This window comes from Ovis canadensis, chromosome 18 (assembly GCF_042477335.2).
Source record: "Ovis canadensis isolate MfBH-ARS-UI-01 breed Bighorn chromosome 18, ARS-UI_OviCan_v2, whole genome shotgun sequence".
Lineage (NCBI taxonomy): Eukaryota > Metazoa > Chordata > Mammalia > Artiodactyla > Bovidae > Ovis > Ovis canadensis.
Genome location: NC_091262.1, coordinates 68,784,494 through 68,807,388, shown reverse-complemented (window position 1 = coordinate 68,807,388; position 22,895 = coordinate 68,784,494). Strand labels below are relative to the sequence as shown.

The following is a 22,895-nucleotide window of genomic DNA, read 5'->3' as shown; positions in this document are numbered from 1 at the left end:
AGCCACCATGAGTGAAGGAAGTACTGGGCTGTCTGTGCTTCTCTCGGTGTCCACTGGGTACTTGCTGAATAGAAGGCCAGCATATAGTGAGCACAGCTTTCCACTTTGCTTGTGATCAGTGGCACTGTGTTTGACTTGAAGGGCTTTAATTTGGGCAGAGTGGGATATACTGGTGAGAAGGCTTACCTGTCTTTTTACTGGAGGGCTAAATTGAGTCTCCTTTCCTCGTCCACCTTCCCCTGCAGATATTGCTTTAGGGGTGTTTGACGTGGTGGTGACGGACCCCTCGTGCCCAGCCTCTGTGCTGAAGTGTGCTGAAGCGTTGCAGCTGCCTGTGGTGTCACAAGAGTGGGTGATCCAGTGCCTCATTGTTGGGGAGAGGATTGGATTCAAGCAGCATCCAAAATATAAACACGATTATGTTTCTCATTAAGGATACTTGGTCTTACCGGTTTTATTCCCTGCTGTTGTGGCGATTGTGTTTTAACCAGGTTTTAAATGTGTCTTGTGTGTAACTGGATTCCTTGCATGGATCTTGTATATAGTTTTATTTGCTGGACTTTTATGATAAAATAAATGTTGAATCTCTTTGGTTGTAGTAACTGGGATTTCTTCATCCATTTCTTTGAGCTTAATCTCAGAACAAATAGCAAGACAAACACAGTAACTTCTCTGCAGTTTTCAGTGGACTTGTTTGCTGTAGGACAGTGGGGCCAAGGAAAGTAAGACAGTGAATTTTTTATAAGTTTTCTGTGGTATCACTGTCAGAAGATTAATCTGGGTTGTCTAAAATTCAGTACTTCCCAAAATCTGATTTCATAATAGGCCCAGATTATAGTTGTCCCAAAAGCTGAGTCGAATTGGGCACATATCTTAGTTTTCTGGCAGTGAAAAACAAATCTCTTTAGAGTTGAACTTACAGCTGACTTGTGGGTGCTATACTCTCAGAGCTAAAAATGTTGTGAATGGCTGGTGACTGTAAACTTGATGACTTGCTGCAAGGATAAACATGAGAAACAGTGATAACACTTGAAAATGTTAGCAGCTCTAGTCAGAGGTCAGAATTTTATTACTGTCACAGTCGGAAGCTGTTCCTTTTCTACTCCTAGCATCATCCCTGTTAAATGTCCTCTCATTCTCTGAATCAAGGCTTAAATCTCTAATACCTTCTTTTCCTCCTGCCAAATAGTAAATATTTTAGGCTTTGTGGGCCATTTGGCGTGTCACTACTACTTATCTTTGCTATGATGGCATGAGAGCAACCGTAGACAATAGGTAAGCAAATGAGTGTGGCTGTGTGCTGATAAAACTTTATTTACAAAAACAGGCTGGCCATAGTAATGCTAACCTCTGCTCCAGAGGCAGCAGTGGAAGGGTCATCTTTAGCTAACAGTTACAGGGGATAGACATCTATATGTGGTAGAAGAGGGATGGACAAGGGCCAGATTGAGTGAAGCCAGAATTATCTTTCAGTTTGGAGGCAGCTGTCCAATGCATATTTATTTTGGCTCATACTGATATGAAGATTGATGGTTATCAGTGATGGCTGGGCATATTACTCCTGTGGTTCATCTAATAAGGGATAATCAGACCTGCATCTTTGAGTATTTGACATTTTAAGTTTGTTTTTTTTTTTTTTCCGTAAGGACCCTTTTCTCTTTGTTAAAAAAAAAAATACATTCTTAACAGTCTGAAATAACTGGAAGTTACTGGTAGAATTCTTCAGAGTCACAGTTGACGACCCTTAAGGATGGGAGACTCTCCATTTCAATTTCTGAAAGAGGAAAGGAGGTCTGTGGGCCAACCTAGCTTACCTGGTGTTTTTCTTGCTCAGTGGTAACATCCAGCATTCGACCTGTTTATAATTCCTTTCTCACATGAGCCATATAATGTTCTGAGCTGTGTAACTTACTGCTGTGTCTCTCGAAGCTTGAACAGTACCTAGGCATGTAGTAGGTAACCTCCAACAAATGTTCCCAACGTAACAGACCTTGCCTGGTCAGCGGTGGGGCCGAAGCTACAAGTCCTCCGTGGTGAGTTGAGAACTCCGCGGGGGTGGGGCAGAGGCCCCTCCCACACAGGAACCAGGGGAAGGACTTGCACCCGTGGATGTTCAGTAATGGCTTCTGGAGAGAAGTCAGAGCTTTTCCAGTAGCTGCAGATGTACGGAGGCCGGCGAGAGAAAGGGGATGTTTGTTTTGAATCTTCTGTCACAATGCAGTGGGATTATTTCAGGTTGTGGACCAGAAATTCTCACATCCCGAAACTACAGAAAGAAAAAAAGAGCTAGATCAAAATATCATGCATTCCCGAGATTTTCTTCAAAAAAGTACGAATTGGGGCAACCTGTGATCTAGACAATCTCATTAAAACTTTTTGCTAAAATCACTTAGGAGGACTCTGCCTGACATTTCAGAGAGCAAAAGAGTAAGTGCTTTTTTGAATGAGACAGACATTGGAGAAGCCACCTACGACTGAATCTATTAGATTTTTTTTTAACACTATTAGATTTTTTAAAAGTTTAGAGTGTGAAGCAGTGGTTCCCTCCTTTCAGAAGCAAAAGCTCTGAGGGTCAAGGAGGCTGGGGGTAAGGGGCATTAAGGCTGAGCAGCTGGCTCATGTCAGAACTGGGAACTGAAGCCATGCTGCCTTCCAGCAGAGCAGTGTGCAACTTAGCCAAGAATTTAAAGTCCATCTCGGCGTCAGGAATTTAAGTATTTACTTAAACTTCTACTGGAAAATAATCTTCTCTGATGATCAGACACAGCCTCTTTCTTCTCCAAGCCTTGCTTTCTTTGTTTGGACTAGATGATGGCTGAAGTCTCCTTCCAACTCCGGAATTCTACAGTTCGTTAAACAGCCACACAGTCCATTGAATGCCCTAGAGGCGGTTGTTCTTACCTGCCCAGAGTGCCACCAGCCTGGGTGTAATATTTGTTATAATCTAGTCGTAGGAGTAGCTGAGCCAAATCCGAGTTGATCTGATGATTGCGAACACTGGAGAGGATCTTGAATAGGAGGGACGACTGACGGCTAAAGCCCTGCAGAGAGAAGGACTCTAGCTGTGTCATTCCTCTTAGATCTGCCAGCTACCCATGTGGAGTGAAGGGGCAGAGGGGAAAGTCTCCCTGAAAATTCCACAGCACCAACTGGCCTTCCGACAGTCCCATTTCTCTTGACTCCAAAAAGGACTTCTTTGTACCGAGTCCACAGAACACAGAATTTTCCATGAAAGTACTCTTATTCTCAGTAGGAATTTAGCAGCCAGCTTTAAATGAGTATGTTCTGCTGTGTACTGGGCTGGCGAGAACCTGTGTTTTCAGATAACATAGACGTGCCTGTGTTACAGGCAGATAATTATAATCTCGGTGAAATAGGGGGTTCAGTTCAAGGAAGTAAGGCGGTTGGATGTTAGAAAGCAGGGACGAAGCCAGTGTGTATTTGGCAGCTTAATAAACCATTTGGGGCTTAACTGCATTTGAACACCAAAGCAGCACATACTTACCTGCTTCAAAAACTGATAAAACATTTTTTACCTTTGTATCTTGTTATTTGTGTGTGTGTACTGGGGAAAAGACCATGATCCCCCACGTGCAGAACCACCTGTGTCCCTTGGATGGGGCTGCACCCGGCCAGTGGCCAGGCTGACTCACCTTTACCAGGATGCTGAGCTGGGCAGCCCCACGTTCATCCAGTGGGCCCAGGTTCTGACTGACCAGTGAGCAGAAGCCGTGGCAGAGATCTAAGATTTCATTCAGGCAGTGAAACACCTACCCAGGGAACAGTTGGCATTAGGAGAAAAAGGAAGACACATCTGTGAAAGATTCGGGAAAGTAAGAGCTAACCTGTTCCCACCTTGTGGGCAAAGGCCCTGCACAAAACCTCCACCTGCGCCACAATAAACAGTCGTTGTCTCTCGGACCCACCAAGTGTGCCCACGCTGAGCTTCGCTTCCGGTGCTGCTCCCTGTGCCTGGGGCACTTTCCTTGTACCTGTCCCCGCGGTGCCCCCTTCCCCACTGGAGCCTTGAGCGACCCCTTGCCTCCCTCTCTGTATTGTGTGTACTGTTCACTTGGCGTTTGTTCAGGCCCCCTGTGGTGTTAATGATCTGTGATGTATGTAAGTCCTGTTTCTCCAACTAGATTGTGAGCTCCTTAAGGGCAGAGCCATGACTTATACCTCTTTGTATCCCCAGTGCCTTGCATACAGTAAGCACTCAATAAATATTTGTTGATGATCACCTGCTCTGATACTCTGCTTTTCCGCAAGGACGCTCATACCGCGTAAGGACAGTCTCCCTGTCACAGGGGTTCTCGGTGTTTCCAACTCACAGAACCCTCCAGAGTGGCATCTATCTATAGAGCTCACTCTCCTTTAGAAATGGCCCCAAATGCCAGAACAAAAGAGTGTGACTGAGAAGTAACGATTAGCTCCCGTCAGAGAGAAGGCATAACCATGCTATCAGAAAGTACTAGGAAAACGAAAAAACAAAACACTACCGGGGTCCTTTTAATCATTTTGCCTTTTTTATCCTTGAACTGGAATCAGTTTGTGTGCTAAGACTGGTGCCAACTGGAGCCTGGGTTCTACTAATGTACGTGCTCTGGGGCCTAGATTTCTTTTTAAAAGCTCCCAGATGATTCTCATGTGGAGCCAAGGTTGAGAATAACCTCCCTAAAGGAGATATACGATATATGTATGTACACAGGCACACAGACACATACATAGGAGACACTACTCTAGCTGTCTGAAAACAAGTTCCAAACTGGTCCATCCTGATCCGAAAGATTGCTAAGAAAGTAAACTATGTGCTTTCCATTAGTCTTTCTATGGTATCATAAAAGCTTTTTAAAAATTTCTTTAAATTATTCTTTCTTGGGACTTCCCTGGCAGGCCAGTGGTTAGGACTTTGCACTTCCACCACAGTGGGGGCACAGGTTTGATCTCTGGTTGGGGAACTAAGATCCCACATGCCACAAGAAACAAAAATCCTTCCTTCTGAGGGGTAAGCATATATTATCTATAGCTGCTCACCAGGTCCTATGGTATAATATTTCAGAAATTCAAAGACATTTCAAGTTCCTTTTTAGTATTCCCTGTTAGTTTTTGTCCATTGTAGATTGTTAAAAATGTTTAAAGACAGACTGAATAGCTGCTGAACGATAGTTCCCCCTATCCTGGCGAAGTCAGAGTGTCTAAGTGATCAGTCAAGCTAGAAGCAGTCTGAGGAAGCAGCCAGCTCTACTTACAGGTTTCAACAAGATAAAGGACTGGGCCAGCAGATTGCTCAGGAAGTGGTCGTGAGCCAATCGGATGCTTTCAAAGTCTCGGGTCGAATTGATTTGATGAAGCAGCTGTGAGAACTGAGACTCCAGCACATCTACCTTGAGACAGGTACACAAATCATTTTAGTACCTTGCTCAGTCTAGGGACTCAAGGACATTAAGGTGCCTGAGCGATGAAATGGAAATTCTTTGTCCCTACCAACCTCCAGTGTCTTGGCAGATCCCTCCTACCGCTCATTCCCACCACTGATTGACTTGGTTAAGTCCTGATCCCAAAAGTTACAGCAAACTAGGTTCAATGGGCATGTATAGCATGACTGCTGAGTGGATGAAGGAGAATGAGGAGTCAAGGTCCTTATTTCTACTTTCCTCTAAAATGCTGCCCAAGAAACAGACCTAGTGATATAATCCATGGATTTTCAGAAAGTTTTTCACCAACTGCAGGATTCTTCAGTGACTCCTGCCAACCTGGGTTTTTTCCTTACCCCTTCCTTCTTCTCCCGCCACACAGACCTGGAGGTAGTACTGCAGGTTATCCACTAAGAATGCCATGCGGTTTCTGAGGCGCCACTTGACTGCATCGCTCTGGTTGGACTTGAGGTGCTTGCGCTGCATCTGTAGGGCCCAGCAGTGCTGCAGCTCAGCTTGCACCCGGCGCACACTCAGCAAGTACTTGAAAACGACATTGTACCTGGACAGGGACACCAGACCATTCAAGATAAAACGTCACCCCCCCCCCCACCTCCGCCCATGACAGACCCTAGGACTGTGTGCCGCCCACCTGTCCCCTAAAAGGCAGGAAGGACATCAGAATGGCTAGAAATGTGAACAGGTAAGCTGGTTTATTTCTATGATGGAAAATTGCACAGCCATCATGAAAAAAACTTTAGCTGTACAATATTACAGAATGACTCCAAGTGATGTGATCATGAATAAACAAGGGAAACTGCAAAGACTACATATAGCCTGATATCTTTTTGGTAATGCTTAAGACAACTAAGTAGAAAAAAGAATACTTTGGGGGAACATATTTAGATGTTATAAAAATGGGATTTAGGATAGTGGTCACTTAGGGCTGAGGGAGGCAAGGGAGCAGGGCTGAGAAGGTCCACACAGGTAGACAGACATTAGGGTCTAGAAGTGGTTTTATGGTGTGTGTATAAGAAGGAGGGCAGGAGGGCCTTGCATGGACCAATACGAACATTTTGGGAACCAAGGATTTTGGTTACTGTGATTCTCTCTCCCTGAAGACCAGAGAGAGAAAATTAAGGGCTCCCTGGGGAGGGGGGAATAAATTAGGAGGTTAGGATTAACAGATACTCACTACTGTATATAAAATAGACAACAAGGTCCTCCTGTATAGTACAGGAAACTACATTCAGTATCTTAAAAACCTATACTGGGAAAGTATGAAAAATATGAATCACTGCTGTACACTTGCAACTAACACAACACTGTAAACCAACCGTACTTCAATTAAAAAAAAAGGGCTCCCCTCACTGAGCTCAAAGTAGCTGCCTGATGTTGAGTCCTGTATTGAGAAGATGCATGGGAAGAGCAGCCAGTTCCTGGTGGAAATAGGCTTATTTACCTATTCTTACCTATTCTTAGGGAGGCTTGCCTAAGAACCTGATTCCATCTGGCTTTAAAAAATGTTTATTTCTAATGGAACAATGTACTGAAAATAGTACATACACCTTGTTTGGATTCTGATTTGAACAAACCCAACTATAGAAAGACATCTTTTAGGTAATAAGGGAAACTTCAATATGGAATATTGTTACTTTTACTGGGTGTAATAATGGCATTGTAGTTGTGTTTAAAAATGTTCCTTTTTCGAATTGCTTAGTGGTGGAGTGAAATGATGACTGGGATCTGCTTTAGGAGGCTCTGGCCAGAAAGAGGCGATGAACCCAACAGCATGACATGGCTGGTTACTGGAGACGGACGCTGTGTCCCTGGGAGTTGGTTACAGTCCATACTTTTGTTTACATTTGGGAATTTTCATAATAAAATGTTTAAGAAATACTTCTGAGCTTGGTTTCTTCAAGGGTGTTAGGAGCCTATGAAGTGAGGAGAAGAGTGGACTGGGACCTACAGATGCTCTCAGAGTCCGGGCAGCTCACTTAGGTGGGCTGTGGCTCTGTCTTCTCCCTGAACCAGCTCTGTCTTTGCAGTGTATGTCTATAGTGTCTTGTACCCTAGGCTGCTCTGCCCCCAAAAGTTGAGGCTTGTGTACAGGGATGGGGAGGAGGAGAGGCCACATACTGGCAGCCTGTAAATTGCTCCTTGTGTGCGTGCTCAGTCATGTCTGACTCTTTGTGATCCTGTGGGCTGTTGCCTGCCAGGCTCCTCCGTTCATGGGATTTCCCTGGCAAGAATACCAGAGCGGGCTGCCATTTCCTCATCCAGGGGATCTTCCCAACCCAGGATTGAACCCATGTCTCCTGCTTTGGCAGGTGGATTCTTTTATCACTGCACTACCTGGGAAGCCCAAATTGCTCCTTTGCAATTAAAAAAAAAAGGTTTTAAGGGTTTGACCCTCCCAGTCATTGCAGCATCACTGCCGTCGCACAGCTTCACTTACTAGTGTTGTCTCTGGCCCCTGAAGGCATCCGAGTTCGCAGCCTCTGATTTACAGACTGTTCTGTAAATCAGAAGAGTCTTCTACTCCTGATACTTTCTTCCGTGGAAGTAAGTTGGATAATCATTACCTATGAGAAACTCAGAAATACTCACTTTTCCAGGACAGCAGGGGTGAAGAGAATGTGTAGTGGCCACTGCACTTTGTAGGAAAGACCCAGGGCCGCCCAGCCGGATGCAGGGGCTTCTCGCGGAGAAGTTTCCCGAGAAGGCCCTTCTCTTGCCTGAGTAGCATCTGTTAAGAACAGAGAAGATGACTTTTCTCATCTAGAACCAGGGTTTCAACAAGGTGAGAACAGTCATGAGATGAGCGCTCGCTTGAGCCGACAGTGTGAGAAGCAGAAAGGGGACACAAAAGGACTTGTAGGAGGCAAGGAGACGCCCGTGCAGGGTTCTCGCAGATCTGTCAGAGGTTATTTTTTCAGCCATAAAGAATGGCGGCTATAAATAAAACAGACCATTCCAGCAGCATGACGAAAACAAAACCTTGGCCTGGCTGTCCCTTAGCATCTCTTGACCTCCCTTTTGTGTAAAATTAGGGCGCTGGATTAGGTGATTTCTGAGGTACAAACTTATACGGTTTCTGCAGAAGTAGATGGAAGCAGAAGAAACAGCAACCAGCAGCAGCAGAGAAGACACGTGAAAGCAAGGCAGACCTTTGTGCTCCTTGCCGTGATACTCGATCGTCAGGTGCAGCAGAGGGAGCAGGTTGTCGTCGTCCAGCAGCACCTTGTGCGCCGACTGCTGGAAGGCCACGTTCACGTCTGCGGAGGAGGACACACGGGCCGAGTGGAGGCCTGGCTCTGCCACACATCCCAGCTCCTCTGGCTTTTCACCTCTCCCCAGCCCACCCATCTCCAACAGCAGTTGCTTTTGCCTGACTAGCAAGCATTCCTTCTTGCTAATAAGAGCATCCTGGTTTTCCCTGGAGAATCACCCTGGCCCAGAACAATCCATGTAGTTCCACCAGGGGCTGGTGACCCAGGAGTGATCTACCTTGTTACATTATGTTGTTTAGGGATATGAATATGACCCAATCCAGAGGTTCTATTCAGATTCTGAAAGAGGGCAGCTCTTTTCTTTTTTTTTAGATAAACGGAGTCAGTAAGATGTGAACTTGGTTACAGGCCATCTTGCTACCATACAGGAGGCCTGCTCAGAAGAAAAGGCAGAGGCGAAAGATGGAATGACACCAAGCCCTGAAGGCGTCAGGTGAGCCTTGGAGCAAACTGCCTAGAGCCATCATACCTGTGGCCTTTTCAGTTATCTTTTTTCCTTTGCTTAAGTGAATTTGAATTGGAAGTGGATGGGATTTGAATTTAGTTTTCTGACATTTGCAACCTAGAAAGTCCTATGTAAGTACAGTGGACATCTACTGTTTCATAGAGCTAGAAAAATGGTAACTCTTTTCTCTCCTACCTCTCCCACACCTTTGTTGACACTCCGCCTTACCTAACTCTCATGTAGTTCGGATGGGAATGGTTATCCTTCCTGTTAGTCAAGGGTGAACACTTCATTGAAGTAGGCATTTTCTTTGGCTGCACCGTGAGCCATGTGGGATTTTAGTTCCCCAGGGATCAAACCAGTAAGCCCTGCAGTGGAAGCTTGGAATCTTAACCACTGGACCGCAGGGAAGTCCCCAAATAAACAGCTCTTCATGTCTGACCTCTTTGATACAGGGACAGGTATACAATCTAGTTGGACTAATCAAAACCCCTTCCCTGGAATCCTTTAACCTGCTACCAGAGAGACCAGGGTTGACTCCCCCAGCAGATGCTGTGAGGCATGTTCCTGGGAGCTGCTGGTGGCCATGTGGCCAAATGGGACTGGACGGCCACCAAAGAACACACAAGAGGCACAGACGATCCTAGCAGTGAGAGAATCCTAGCAGTGAGAGGGTCCCAGCAGTGAGAGGACCCTAGCAGTGAGAGGACCCTACCAGTGAGAGGACCCTACCAGTCCCTGGTTCTTAGGCCCAGCTACATCCCCATGGGCTTCCCCATTGGCCTGGCGGTAAAGAATCTGCCTTTCAATGCAGGAGACGCTGGTTTGAGCCCTGGGTCAGATAGATCCCCTGGAGAAGGAAATGGCAACCCACTCCAGTATTCCTGCCTGGAAAATCCCTTGGACAGAGGAACCTGGTGGGCTACAGTTCATGGGGTCTCAAGAGAGACATGACTTAGTGATTAAAACAACAAATATCCCTATCCCACTGGAGTTACAGATACAATAGCAAATAAATTCCCCCCTTCTACTGAGGTGGTTTTCCATCATTGACAACCTATAGAGTTCTAATACAACAAGGGGCAATAAGTCCCAATATGGGGACTTCCTGAGTGGTTCAGTGGTTAAGACTGTGCATTCCCAGTGAAGGGACCAAGGGGTTCAGTCAGTCCTTGGTCAGGGAACTAAGTTTCAGCATGCTGCATGGCTCAACCAAAACGAAACAAAACGTCCTAATATATCCCTTAAGAGAGATATGGCTACAGGGACTTCCCCAGTGGCCCAGTGGTTAAGACTTTATCTTCCAATGCAGGGGATGCAGGTTTGATCCCCAGTCAGGGAGCTCAGATCCCATATGCCTCCTGGCCAAAAAACTAAATTGTAAACAGAAGCAATATTGTCACAAATTCAATACAGACTTAAAGAAATATATGGCTATAATCTGATGAGATGAACAACTCGTTTGAAGGCTTCTACTACCTCTTCCAGGAAGGGTCACAAGCTGAGGCTGTTCCCAGTGACAACACTGTGAGCATACCTGAGCAGCCTTCTGTCTTTGGAAACACTCTAACTAACCAGGCTACTTTAAATGTGGACCAGGTCTAAATGGTTCAGCAGCAGGCCAAGCCATCCCTACAGCCCTGAGACTTCAGTAAGCTGGTTAATTCTCGGGCCCCAGGGTGATTACCATGTTCAGTTACTGCAGTGGGTGGTGTTTTTAACATGTGTTGGGCTGTATCAATGAAGGCCTGAAACAGTTCTCCACGTCCCAGAAGGTAAAAGTCTTTAATGATCTGCAGAAAGAATTTCAATTTTTAATTCAGTAAACCAGCAAGGCCAGGAGCTCTTCACTATCCTAAGAGATTTAGGCATATCATTTCATCTGTTTCAGTCCAGCTTAGAAAAGGAAATAGGGTTTTGGCATTTTAAAGGAGCATACTTGGAAATGGGTGACTGGCGTGTCTTTGATATTATTTATTCAACAAAAACACAATTATGCCAGAAGAAAGTAAATAGCCAAAGCTTTGTGCTAGAGTAAATCTGTAGTGTTAGATGGAGTTTGCCCACCTGGATGAGGACATAAAAAGCCACTCTAGAAGTCGGGATAGCAACCAGCGCCCTCAGCAGAGGCTAGAGAATAAAGGCATTGTCCACCAGCATCATTTTAAGAGGTAAAAGAAGAGGTAAGCTATTACCTTCAGCTGACCCAGTAAATCTGACTCTTCCACCATCAGCTTCCAGAGATGCTGTGAGAAGGACCAACAATACAGGGTCAAAGGTTCATTACAATGAAAGCTCCTACAGAGAACGGTTCTGTGAAAATCCAGCAATGTATTGAAAAAGGTATACATACCATGACCACACTGTGTTAATCCCAGGAATAAATGTTTAAAAGGTAAGAAAATACGAGATGGAAATACTCTGGAGTGGTGATGGTTGTACAACATTGTGAACATAAAAAAAAAAGTGAACCTGCCTATTTTTAAATGGCTCAAACGCTTAACTTTGATGTGTGTTTTCAATCTCAAAAAAATTTAATATGAATATAACTTACTAAAGTTAATAACTTTAATAACTATAGTAAAGATTAAAAAAGAAAAACCATGACCGCCTCAATAGATGCAGAAACAGCATCTGATAAAACATCTGTTAATGATTCTAGAAAGCAAAGATTAGAAGGAAATCTTTTTATTCTGATAAAGGGTATATATACCAAAATCCCACAGCAAACAACCTATTTCACAGCAAAACATTAGAAGAAATTCCTGTAAAGTCATTCAACATTGTACTAAAGACTTGCCAATATGGGGGAAAAAAAATTGCAAAGGAAGAAACAAAACTGTTACTATTGTCAGATAATATCACTACCTGCACAGAAAGTCCAAGAGAACTGACATAAACTATTAGAACTAGCAAGAGAATTTGGCAAGCTTGATGAAGAATATAAAAAAATCCACTACATAGCCATTACCGCATCAAAGGATCCTGACTAGGATTTGCCCAGTGAAGTGATCGGTGTTGATTCAGTGTGCCTGGAATCTCTACCTGGGTGTTCCTACTCTCTGCCCTCTCTCAGGAACTGACACAGACTAGGAACTGGCCTTTGGCCCTTCTCCAATACACGATGCTAGACAAAACAGCTGACCTCCCCAGGGGAATGTAAGCACACAGGTCAAAATAATTAGGCATGGGAGGTGTAAAAGAGGTTCAACAGACTAGATATACATGGCCTTCCCAGGTGGCTCAGTCGTAAAGAATCTGCCTGCTAATGCAGAAGACGTGGCTTCAATCCCCGGGTCAGGAGATCCCTTGAACAAAGAAATGGCAACCCACTCCAATATTCTTGCCTGGAGAGTCCCATGGACAGAGGAGACTGGTGGGCTACAGTTCAGAGGGTCACAAAGAGTTGGACACGACTGAGCGACTAAACAGCAGCAGCAGGTAACACTGGGGAAGTTTCAGAACTGCCTCAGCGGGTAGCATAGTTAGCCGCCCAGATCTCCCCAGTAAGGCCGAGACATTCCATACGCCAGCTGTTCAGAGTACTATCTGTTACTGGTGCTTTTGGCTAAAGGGAGCTACTGTGCCCATGGTTCCCTCCTGAGGAACCAATTTCTGATAGACGTGGAGGTACAACGGCCGAGCCCTCTAGTCTCAATTTGGGACACCTCTGAAGGGCCGTTCTAGCTTCCGAACTCTCCATCAGACTGGCCAGGGCCTCTGCTGCCACTGCATCACCGTCTATGTGCTCTGGAACCCTAACCACTAGGTCTCCAGCAACCCTCCTCTTGCTTTTCCCCCAGATTTAAAATGCTCTTTATAAATATGTTTAAGAGGCAAGAATAACAGGAATATAAATAAAAACAAATCGTAAAAAGAACCAAGATGTTGGATCAACTGAATATCCATACACAAAAATTTAAAACTTGATCTATACCTAGTACCACATACAAAATTAATTAGAAATGATTATGAACCTAATTGAAACTAAAAACTATAAGTTTTCTAAAAGAAAATAGAAAATTTGTGTGACACTGGGTTATGCAAAGTTTTCTCAGTCACAACACCAGAAGCATGAACCACAAAATAAATAGAAATTGATAAACTAGACTTAATCAAAATCAACACCTTTTGCTCTTTGAAAGACTCTGTTAAGAAAATGAAAAGACAAGTCACAGGGAGAAAATATTTGTAAGTCACGTATCTGATAAAGGACTTACAAATCCAAAATGACTCAAAGCTCAATAGTAAAAAAGTAAAGTTTTCCCAATAAAAAATGGAAAAAAGGTTTGGAGACTTCCAAGAAAATATATGGATGACAAATAGAGAAATTAAAAAAATTTCAGGCTTCCAGTTCAAGATGGCGGAGTAGAAGGATGGGCGCTCATCTGCGAGAGCACCAAAACTGCAACTAGCTGTTGAACAGTGATCCACAGGAGGATGCTGGAACCCACCAGAAAAAGATACCCCACGTCCAAAGACAAAGAAGCCGCAGAGAGACGGTAGGAGGGGCACAATCACGATAAAATCAAACCCCACATCCATCGGGTAGCTGACCCACAGACTGGGGAACAGTGGTATCAAAGAAGTTCTCCCACTGTTGTGAAGTTTATGACGTCAGGCTTCCCAGCCTGGGGATCCAAGAAAGGGACTGGGAATCCCCAGGGAATCTGGCCTTGAGGGCCAGGGGGATTTGATTATAGAACTTCCAAAGGACTAGGGGAAAACAGACTCCAGTCTTGGAGGTCCTCCTGTGCAGGGTCAGTCGGCAGGGCCTCACCACAGGGACAGGGGCACTGGAAGGTCTCCCTTGGCGAAAATACTCTCGGAGCTCACCATTACCCCTACCATAGGGCCTGCAGACCCCAGGGCAGGGCCCCCTCAGGCCAAACAACTACCAGGGAGGGGGTGCAACCCCATCAATCAGCAGACAACTGGATCAAAGCTTTGCTGAGTGAGGCCTAGCCAACCAGAGCAAGACCCAGGTTTTCCCACCACCAGTCCCTCCCATCAGGAAGACTATAGAAGCCATTTAGTCTCCTCCGTCAGAGGGCAGACAGAAGAAGCAAGCAGCAGCACAGTCTCACAGTGGCTAAAACAAAAACCATATTACAGAAAGTTAATCACGATGAAAAAGACAGAAAGTTATGTCCCAGATGAAGGGACAAGATAAAACCCCAGAAAAACAGCTAAATGAAACGGAGCTAGGCAACCTTCCAGAAAAATGATTCAGAATAATGACAGGGAAGATGATCAAGGATCTCGGAAAAAGAATGGAGGCAAAGACTGAGAAAGATGAAAGAAATGTTTACTAAAGACCTAGAAGAACTAAAGAAAAAACAAACATGAATAATACACTCGAAGGAATCAACAGCAGAATAACTGAGGCAGAAGAATGAACAAATGACCTGGAGGGCAGAATAGTGGCAATCACTGCTGCAGAACAGAATATAGAAAAAAGGATGAAAAGAAATGAAGACAGCCTAAGAGACCTCTGGGACAACATTAAACAACAGTATTTGCATTATACAGGTCCCAGAATGAGAAGAGAGAGAAAGGACAGAGGAAAATACTTGAAGAAATAATAGCTGAAAACTTCCCTAACATGGGAAAGGAAACAGTCAACTACGTCCAGGAAGCACAGAGTCCCAGGCAGGATAAAACCAAGAAGGAACACACCAAACACACATAGTAATCAAACTGACAAAAATTAAAGATAGAGATAAAATAAAAACAACAAGGGGAATGCCAACATAAAAGGGAACTCCCATCAGGCTGTCAGCTGATTTCTCAACAGAAACTCTACAAGCCAGAAGGGAATGCCATGACATATTTAAAGTGATGAGGGGGGGCATCCCTTGGGGTTCAGCTGGTAAAGAATCTGCCTGCAGTGTGGGAGACCTGGGTTCAATCCCTGGGTTGGGAAGATCCCCTGGGGAAGGGAAAGGCTAGCCACTCCAGAATTCTGGCCTGGAGAATTGGGTCACAAAGAGTCAGACACGACTGAGTGACTTTCACTTTAACCTACGATAAAATGATTTAAAAAAATAAAAAATGAAGTGATGAAGGGGGAAAACGTACAACCAAGAATACTCTACCCAGCAAGACTCTCCTTCAGATTTGATGGAGAAATCAAAGGCTTTCCAGACAAGCAAAAGTTAAGAGAATTCAGCACCACCAAACCAGTTTTACAACACATGCTAAAAGAACTTCTACAGGCAAGAAACACAAGAGAAGGAAAAGACCTACAGAAAATAAACCCCAAACAATTAAGAAAATGGTAATAGGATCATAGTGAAGTCGCTCAGTCGTATCCGACTCTTTGCAACCCCATGGACTGTATAGCCTACCAGGCTCCTCTGTCCGTGGGATTTTCCAGGGAAGAATACTGGAATGGGTTGCCATTTCCTTCTCCAGGAGATCTTCCTGACCCAGGGATTGAACCTGGGTTTCCTGCATTGTAGGCAGATGCTTTAGGATCATACATGCTGATAATTTCCTTAAATGTAAATGGATTAAACGCACCAGAGACACAGACTGGTTGGGTGGATGAAAACATGTATGTCTGCACTTCTACTTACTGCATCACCCTGCTTGACCCCCACAAATTGTATATAATTATTTTATATTGTTAAATTAATCATGTTTTCATTATGGCTTGAAATTGTAATTATCTTTTATTTTTTCTATGGCTATTGATTGTGAAAATCAATAAACATTTTTACTATGGTGACATCGAAAAACCAAGAAAGTTCCAGAAAAACATCTCCATTATTGACTACACCAAAGCCTTTGACTGTGTGGATCACAGCAAACTGTGGAAAATTCTTCAAGAGATGGGAATACCAGACCACCCGACCTGCCTCCTGAGAAATCTGTATGCAGGTCAAGAAGCAACACTTAGAACTGGACGTGGAAGAACAGACTGGTTCCAAATAGGAAAAGGAGTATGTCAAGGCTGTGTATTGTCACCATGCTTATTTAACTTATACGCAGAGTACATCATGAGAAATGCTGGGCTGGATGAAGCATAAGCTGGAATTAAGATTGCTGGGAGAAATATCAATAATCTCAGACATGCAGATGACACCACCCTTATGACAGAAAGCGAAGAAGAACTAAAAAAGCCTCTTGATGAAAGTGAAAGAGGAGAGTGAAAAAGCTGGCTTAAAACTCAACATTCAGAAAACTAAGATCATGGCATCCAGTCCCATCACTTTATGGCAAATAGATGGGAAACAATGGAAACAGTGAGAGACTTTATTTTGCGGGGCTCCAAAATCACTGCAGATGGTGACTGCAGCCATGAAATTAAAAGACGGTTGCTGCTTGGAAGGAAAGCTATGACCAACCTAGACAGCATATTAAAAAGCAGAGACATTACTCTGCCAACAAAGATCTGTCAAAGGTCTGTCTAGTCAAAGCTATGGTTTTTCCAGTAGTCATGCATGGATGCGAGAGTTGGACTATAAAGAAAGCTGAGCACCAAAGAATTGATGCTTTTGAACTGTAGTGCTGGAGAGGACTCTTGAGAGTCTCTTGGACTGCAAGGAGATCCAACCATTCCATCCTAAAGGAAACCAGTCCTGAATATTCATTGGAAGGACTGATGCTGAAGCTGAAACTCCAAAACTTTGGCCACTTGATGCGAACAACTGACTCACTGGAAAAGACCCTGATGCTGGGAAGGATTGAAGGTGAGAAGAGAAGGGGATGACAGAGGATGAGATGGTTGCATATGGACATGAATTTGAGTAAACTCCGGGAGTTGGCAATGGACAGGGAGGCCTGGTGTGCTGCAGTTCATGGGGTTGCAAAGAGTTGGACACAACTGAGTGACTGAACTGAACTGAACTGTTACTCACTTAATACCATTGTATCATGATTGGTAAGAGAAAAATAATAGAACTCTATATCACCAAAACTAGGATCTAATAGAAAAACCTATAATCACTTTTTAAAATCCAGATGCATATCAGAATTATCTTGGAATTTTTGGAAAAATACAAATGCTCAGGTATTGTTATTTTTTCTCCAGAGGTCTAGATAGATTTCTAATGAGCAGTCATGTTTAAAAACAAGTGATGATCTTTTACTTTTATCTAGTTGGTTTCACTTTTTCTATTTCATACTCAGTGCTCTCATTTCATTCAGTTTATGTACTTAAATTTCTCCATCTCTTTTTTTTTAAATGTTCTTTCTCAAGCCTTCATCAAGTGTAGTAGAAGCTTTTGTGTACATATATATAAATATGTATGATATATATATATTTTAGAAAACTTATGAATTTTTGCCTAACTAAAAAAATTATGACATTTTGATTCTACTTGACTTAGTATGAATAGAATGCCAGATTTCTAATTAAAAAACAGATTGCAACAAGCAAAAAAGGTTCACTGTATAGCACTGGGACTATAGTCAGTATGTTGTAATTACCTATGGTAGAAAATAATTTCCCAAATACTACATGAATACATGTGTATTTGTGTAACTGAATAACCTTGCTGTGCACCTGAAATACTGTCAACTCTACCCCAATAAAATACATATATTAAAAATAAAAGGGCCATGTATAACAGACCTACAGCTGGTGTCACACTCAAATTGAGAAAGTCACAAGATAAGGATGCCCACTGACCACTTTTATTTAACATAATTTTGGAAGTCCTAGCTACAGCAATCAAAGAAGAAAAAAAGTAAAGGGAATCCAAATTAGAAAAGAAGTTAAACTGCCACTGTTTGCAGATGACATTACACTATACACTGAAGATCCTAAAGATGTTACCAGAAAACTACTAGAGCTCATAAATGAATTTGGTGAAGTTGCAGGTAACAAAATCAATACACAAAAGTCAGCTGCATTTCTATACACTAACAACAAAAGATTAAAAAAAAAATTCAAGAAGCAATTCCACTTATCACTGCATCAAAAAAGAATAAAATACATAGGAACAAACTTACCTAAGGAGACAAAAGACATGTATTCCTCTTTTGCTATAAGATGCTGATGAAAGAAATCAAAGAAGACATAAACAGGTGGAAAGATATACCATGTTTGTGAATCAGAAGAATCAATATTGTCAAAATGACTATACTACCCAAGGTAATCTACAGATTCAATGCAATCCCTTTCAAATTACCAATGGTATTTTTCACAGAACTAGAACAAAAAATTCTCAAAACTTACATGGAGACACAAAATAGCCAAATATACCCCGAACAGCCAAAACAATTTTGATAAAACCAGAGCTGTAGGAATCAGGCTCCTTGACTTCACACTATACTACAAAGCTACAGTCATCAAAACAGAATGGTAGTGGCACAAAAATAGAAATACAGATCCACAGAACAGATAGAAAACCCAGAAATAAGCCCATGCACCTATAGTCAGTTAATCTATGACAAAGGAGGCAAGACCACACAATGCTGGAAAGACAGTCTCTTCAGCAAATGGTGCTGGGAAAACTGGACAGCCACGTGTTAAAAAAAAAGAAGTTCCCAAGTTGGGAACGCATGTAAGAATTAAATATTTTAAAATTAAAAAAATTAAAAAAAAAAAGAATCATAAAAAAAAAAGAAGTTAGACCATTCCTTAATTTCATACATAAGAATAAGCTCAAAATGAATTAAAGACCTAAATGTTAGACTGGACACTATCAAACTCTTACAAGAAAACATATGCAGAACACTCTCTGACATAAATCACAGCAACATCTTTTTTAATCTATCTTCCAGAATTGTGGAAATAAAAGCAAAAAGAAACAAAATGGGACCTACTTAAACTCAAAAAGCGTTTGCACAGCGAAGGAAACAAAAAACAAAAGACAACCCACAGACTGGGAGAAATATTTTTCAAATGATGTGACTGATAAGGGATTAGTCTCCAAAATTTCCAAACAGCTTATGACACTTAATAGAATAAAAACAACCCACTCAAAAAATGGGCAGAAGACCAGAAGAGACATTTCCACAAAGAGGACACACAGATGGTCAACAGGTTCAGCATCACCAGTTATTAGAGAGACGCAAACCAAAACTATAATTAGATATGACCTCACACCAGTCAGGATGGCAATCCTCAAAAAATCCACAAACAACGAACGCTGGAGAGGGAGCAGAGAGACGGGAATGCTCCTGCACTGTTGGTGGGAATGCAAGTTGGTGCAGCCACTATGGAGAACAGTATGGCGGTTCCTTAGAACACCAAGAATAGAGTTGCCATATGACTGTGCAATCCCACTCCTGGGCATATATCCAGAGAAAAGCGTGGCCCAAAAAATACACGCACCCCAGTGTTCACTGTGGCACTGTTTACAATAGACAAGACATGGAAGCAACCTAGATGTCTGTCGGCAGGAGTGGATACAGATGTGGCATACATACACAGGGGACGATTACTCAGCCATTAAGAAGAGTGAGGTGAGGCCATCCGAAGCAGCATGGATGGGCCCAGAGTGTGTCACACTGAGTGCAGGAGGTCAGAGAAGGAGAAATGCCATATGATATCCATCATATGTGGAGTCTAAAAAGAAATGATACAAGTGAACTTACTTACAAAACACCCTCTTTCAAACAAATCACCCTCTTCCAACAACACAAGAGAAGACTCTACACCTGGACATTACCAGATGGTCAATACAGAAATCAGACTGATTATATTCTTTGCAGCCGAAGATGGAGAAGCTCTATACAGTCAGCAAAAACAAGACCAGGACCTGACTGTGGCTCAGATCATGAACTCCTTATTGCCAAATTCAGACTTACATTGAAGAAAGTAGGGAAAAAACCACTAGACCATTCAAATATGACCTAAATCAAATCCCTTACAATTATACAGTAGAAGTGAGAAATAGATTTAAGGGATTAGATCTGATAGACAAAGTGCCTGAAGAACCATGGACGGAGGTTTGTGACATTGTGCAGGAGGCAGTGATCAAGACCATCCCCAAGAAAGAGAAATGCAAAAAGAAAAGTGGTTGTCTGAGGAGGCCTTACAAATAGCTGAGAAAAGAAGAGAAGCTAAAGGCAAAGGAGAAAAGGAAAGATATACCCATTTGAATCCAGAGTTCCAAAGAACAGCAAGAAGAGATAAGAAAGCCTTCCTCAGTGATCAATGCAAAGAAACAGAGGAAAACAATAGAATGGGAAAGACTAGAGATCTCTTCAAGAAAATTAGAGATACCAAGGGAACATTTCATGCAAAGATGGGCACAATAAAGGACAGGAATGGTATGGACCTAACATAAGCAGAAGAGATTAAGAAGAGGTGGCAAGAATACACAGAAGAACTATACTAAAAAGATCTTCATGACCCAGATAATCACGATGGTGTGATCACTCACCTAGAGCCAGACATCCTGGAATGTGAAGTCAAGTGGGCCTTATGAAGCATCACTACGAACAAAGCTAGTGGAAGGTGATGAATGCCAGTTGAGCCAGTTCAAATCCTGAAAGATGATGCTGTGAAAGTGCTGCACTCAGTATGCCAGCAAATTTGGAAACTCAGCAGTGGCCACAGGACTGGAAAAGGTCAGTTTTCATTGCAATCCCAAAGAAAGGCAATGCCAGAGAATGTTCAAACTACTGCACAATTGCACTCATCTCACATGCTAGTAAAGTAATGCTCAAAATTTTCCAAGCCAGGCTTCAATAGTATGTGAACCGTGAACTTCCAGATGTTCAAGCTGGATTTCAAAAGGCAGAGGAACCAGAGATCAAATTGCCAAAATCCACTGGATCATCGAAAAAGCAAGAGAATTCCAAAAAAACATCTACTACTGCTTTATTGACTACACCAAAGCCTTTCACTGTGTGGATCACAACAAACTGTGGAAAATTCTGAAAGAGATGGGAATACCAGACCACCTGACCTGCCTCTTGAGAAACCTGTACACATGTCAAGAAGCAACAGTTAGAGCTGGATTTGGAACAACAGACTGGTTCCAAATAGGAAAAGGAGTATGTCAGGCTGTATATTGTCACCATGCTTATTTAACTTATATGCAGAGTACATCATGAGAAATGCTGGGCTGGATGAAGCATAAGCTGGAATCAAGGTTGCTGGGAGAAATATCAATAATCTCAGACATGCAGATGACACCACCCTTATGACAGAAAGCGAAGAAGAACTAAAGAGCCTTTTGATGAAAGTGAAAGAGGAAAGTGAAAAAGCTGGCTTAAAACTCGACATTCAGAAAACAAAGATCATGGCATCCAGTCCCATCACTTCATGGCAAATAGATGGGAAACAATGGAAACAGTGAGAGACTTTATTTTGTGGGGCTCCAAAATCACTGCAGATGGTGACTGCAGCCATGAAATTAAAAGATGGTTGCTGCTTGGAAGAAAAGCTATGACCAACCTAGACAGCATATTAAAAAGCAGAGACATTACTCTGCCAACAAAGGTCTGTCTAGTCAAAGCTATGGTTTTTCCAGTAGTCATGCATGGATGTGAGAGTTGGACTATAAAGAAAGCTGAGCACCAAAGAATTGATGCTTTTGAACTGTGGTGTTGGAGAAGACTCTCGAGAGTTCCTTGGACTGCAAGGAGATCCAACCAGTACATCCTAAAGGAAATCGGTCCTGAATGTTCATTGGAAGGATTCATGCTGAAGCTGAACCTCCAAAACTTTGGCCACTTGATGCGAAGAACTGACTCATTGGAAAAGACCCTGATGCTGGGCAAGATTGAAGGCAGGAGTAGAAGGGGATGACAGAGGATGAGATGGTTCTATGGTGTCACCAATTCAATGGACAGCAGTTTTGAGTAAACTCTAGGAGTTGGTGATGGACAGGGAGGCCTGGCATCCTGCAGTCCATGGGGTTGCAAAGAGTCAGACACGACTGAGCGACTGAACTACTGAACTGAAGAAGGTGCAGAGAAAAAGGAGCCCTACTGCACTGTGGATGGGAATGTAAACTGATACAGCCACTATGCGAACACTATGGAGATTCCTTAAAAACCTAGGAATAAAGCTACCACATGACCCAGCAATCCTACTACTGGGCATATACCCTGAGAAAACTATGATTCTAAATGACACAGTTCTCCCAATGTTTATAGAAGCACTATTTACAATTTTCAGGACATGGAAGCAACCTAGATGTCCATCGACAGATGAATGAATAAAGAAGATATAGTACATATATACAATGGAATATTCCTCAGCCATAAAAAGAATGAATTTTCAGTCAGCGGTATTGAAGTGGATGAGCCTAGAGCCCGTTATACAGGTTGAAGTGAGTCAGAAAGAGAAAAATATGTATTCATGCATATATACGGAATCTAGAAAAGCAGCACTGATGAACCTATTTTTAGAGAAGAAATGGAGACCCAGACAGAGAGCATGGACTTGGGGACACAGTGGGGAACGGAGAGGGTAGGACGAAGTGAGAAAGGAGCACTGACGTGTACACAGCACCACGTGTAAAACAGAGCTAGTGGGAAGCTGCCACATGACACAGGGAGCCCAGCCTGGCGCTCTGCCATCGCCTAGCAGGGCGGGAGGGGAGGCCGAGACAGCGGCTCAAGGGGGAAGGGATGTATACAATTATGGCTGATTCTTGCTGTTATAGGACAGAATCTCACACAACATTATAGAGCAATTATCTTCCAATTAAAAATTTTTTTAAATGCTGGAGTGCAAAAAAAAAAAAGGAATGGAAAAATACTATTTGTTCTGCCTTCCTATGATCAATTATCCTAAGGCTGTTACTAAAATAATAAGTAAGGCACTAAATT

The 22,895-nt window shown here is 42.9% G+C and overlaps 2 protein-coding genes across 6 annotated transcripts in view; one reads left to right on the top strand and one right to left on the bottom strand.

Moving 5' to 3' along the window:
- The window catches only part of TP53BP1 (tumor protein p53 binding protein 1), a 73,593-nt gene extending 69,353 nt beyond the window's left edge, over positions 1–4,240 (top strand). For all 3 annotated transcript variants that reach the window (XM_069558807.1, XM_069558806.1, XM_069558808.1), the window contains one exon: positions 246–4,240. In XM_069558807.1, coding sequence (XP_069414908.1) covers positions 246–433 — 188 coding nt within the window. In that variant the 3' untranslated portion in view covers positions 434–4,240. The remainder of the gene's footprint in view (positions 1–245) is intronic.
- TUBGCP4 (tubulin gamma complex component 4) overlaps positions 1,295–22,895 on the bottom strand; it is a 43,701-nt gene continuing 22,100 nt past the window's right edge. Inside the window, exons 10-18 of one of the 3 annotated variants that reach the window (XR_011250171.1) lie at positions 11,348–11,398; positions 10,840–10,945; positions 8,585–8,692; positions 8,025–8,163; positions 5,799–5,976; positions 5,250–5,380; positions 3,654–3,770; positions 2,902–3,041; positions 1,295–2,266 (exon numbers count right to left, since the gene is read on the bottom strand). Coding sequence is in view for 2 of the 3 variants with exons in the window: in XM_069558829.1 (XP_069414930.1) it covers positions 2,254–2,266; positions 2,902–3,041; positions 3,654–3,770; positions 5,250–5,380; positions 5,771–5,976; positions 8,025–8,163; positions 8,585–8,692; positions 10,840–10,945; positions 11,348–11,398 (1,011 nt within the window). In the remaining variant the exon portion in view is untranslated. Of the gene's footprint in view, positions 2,267–2,901; positions 3,042–3,653; positions 3,771–5,249; positions 5,385–5,770; positions 5,977–8,024; positions 8,164–8,584; positions 8,693–10,839; positions 10,946–11,347; positions 11,399–22,895 lie in introns of all 3 variants that reach the window. The other 2 variants (XM_069558829.1, XM_069558830.1) reach the window with 2 other exon arrangements.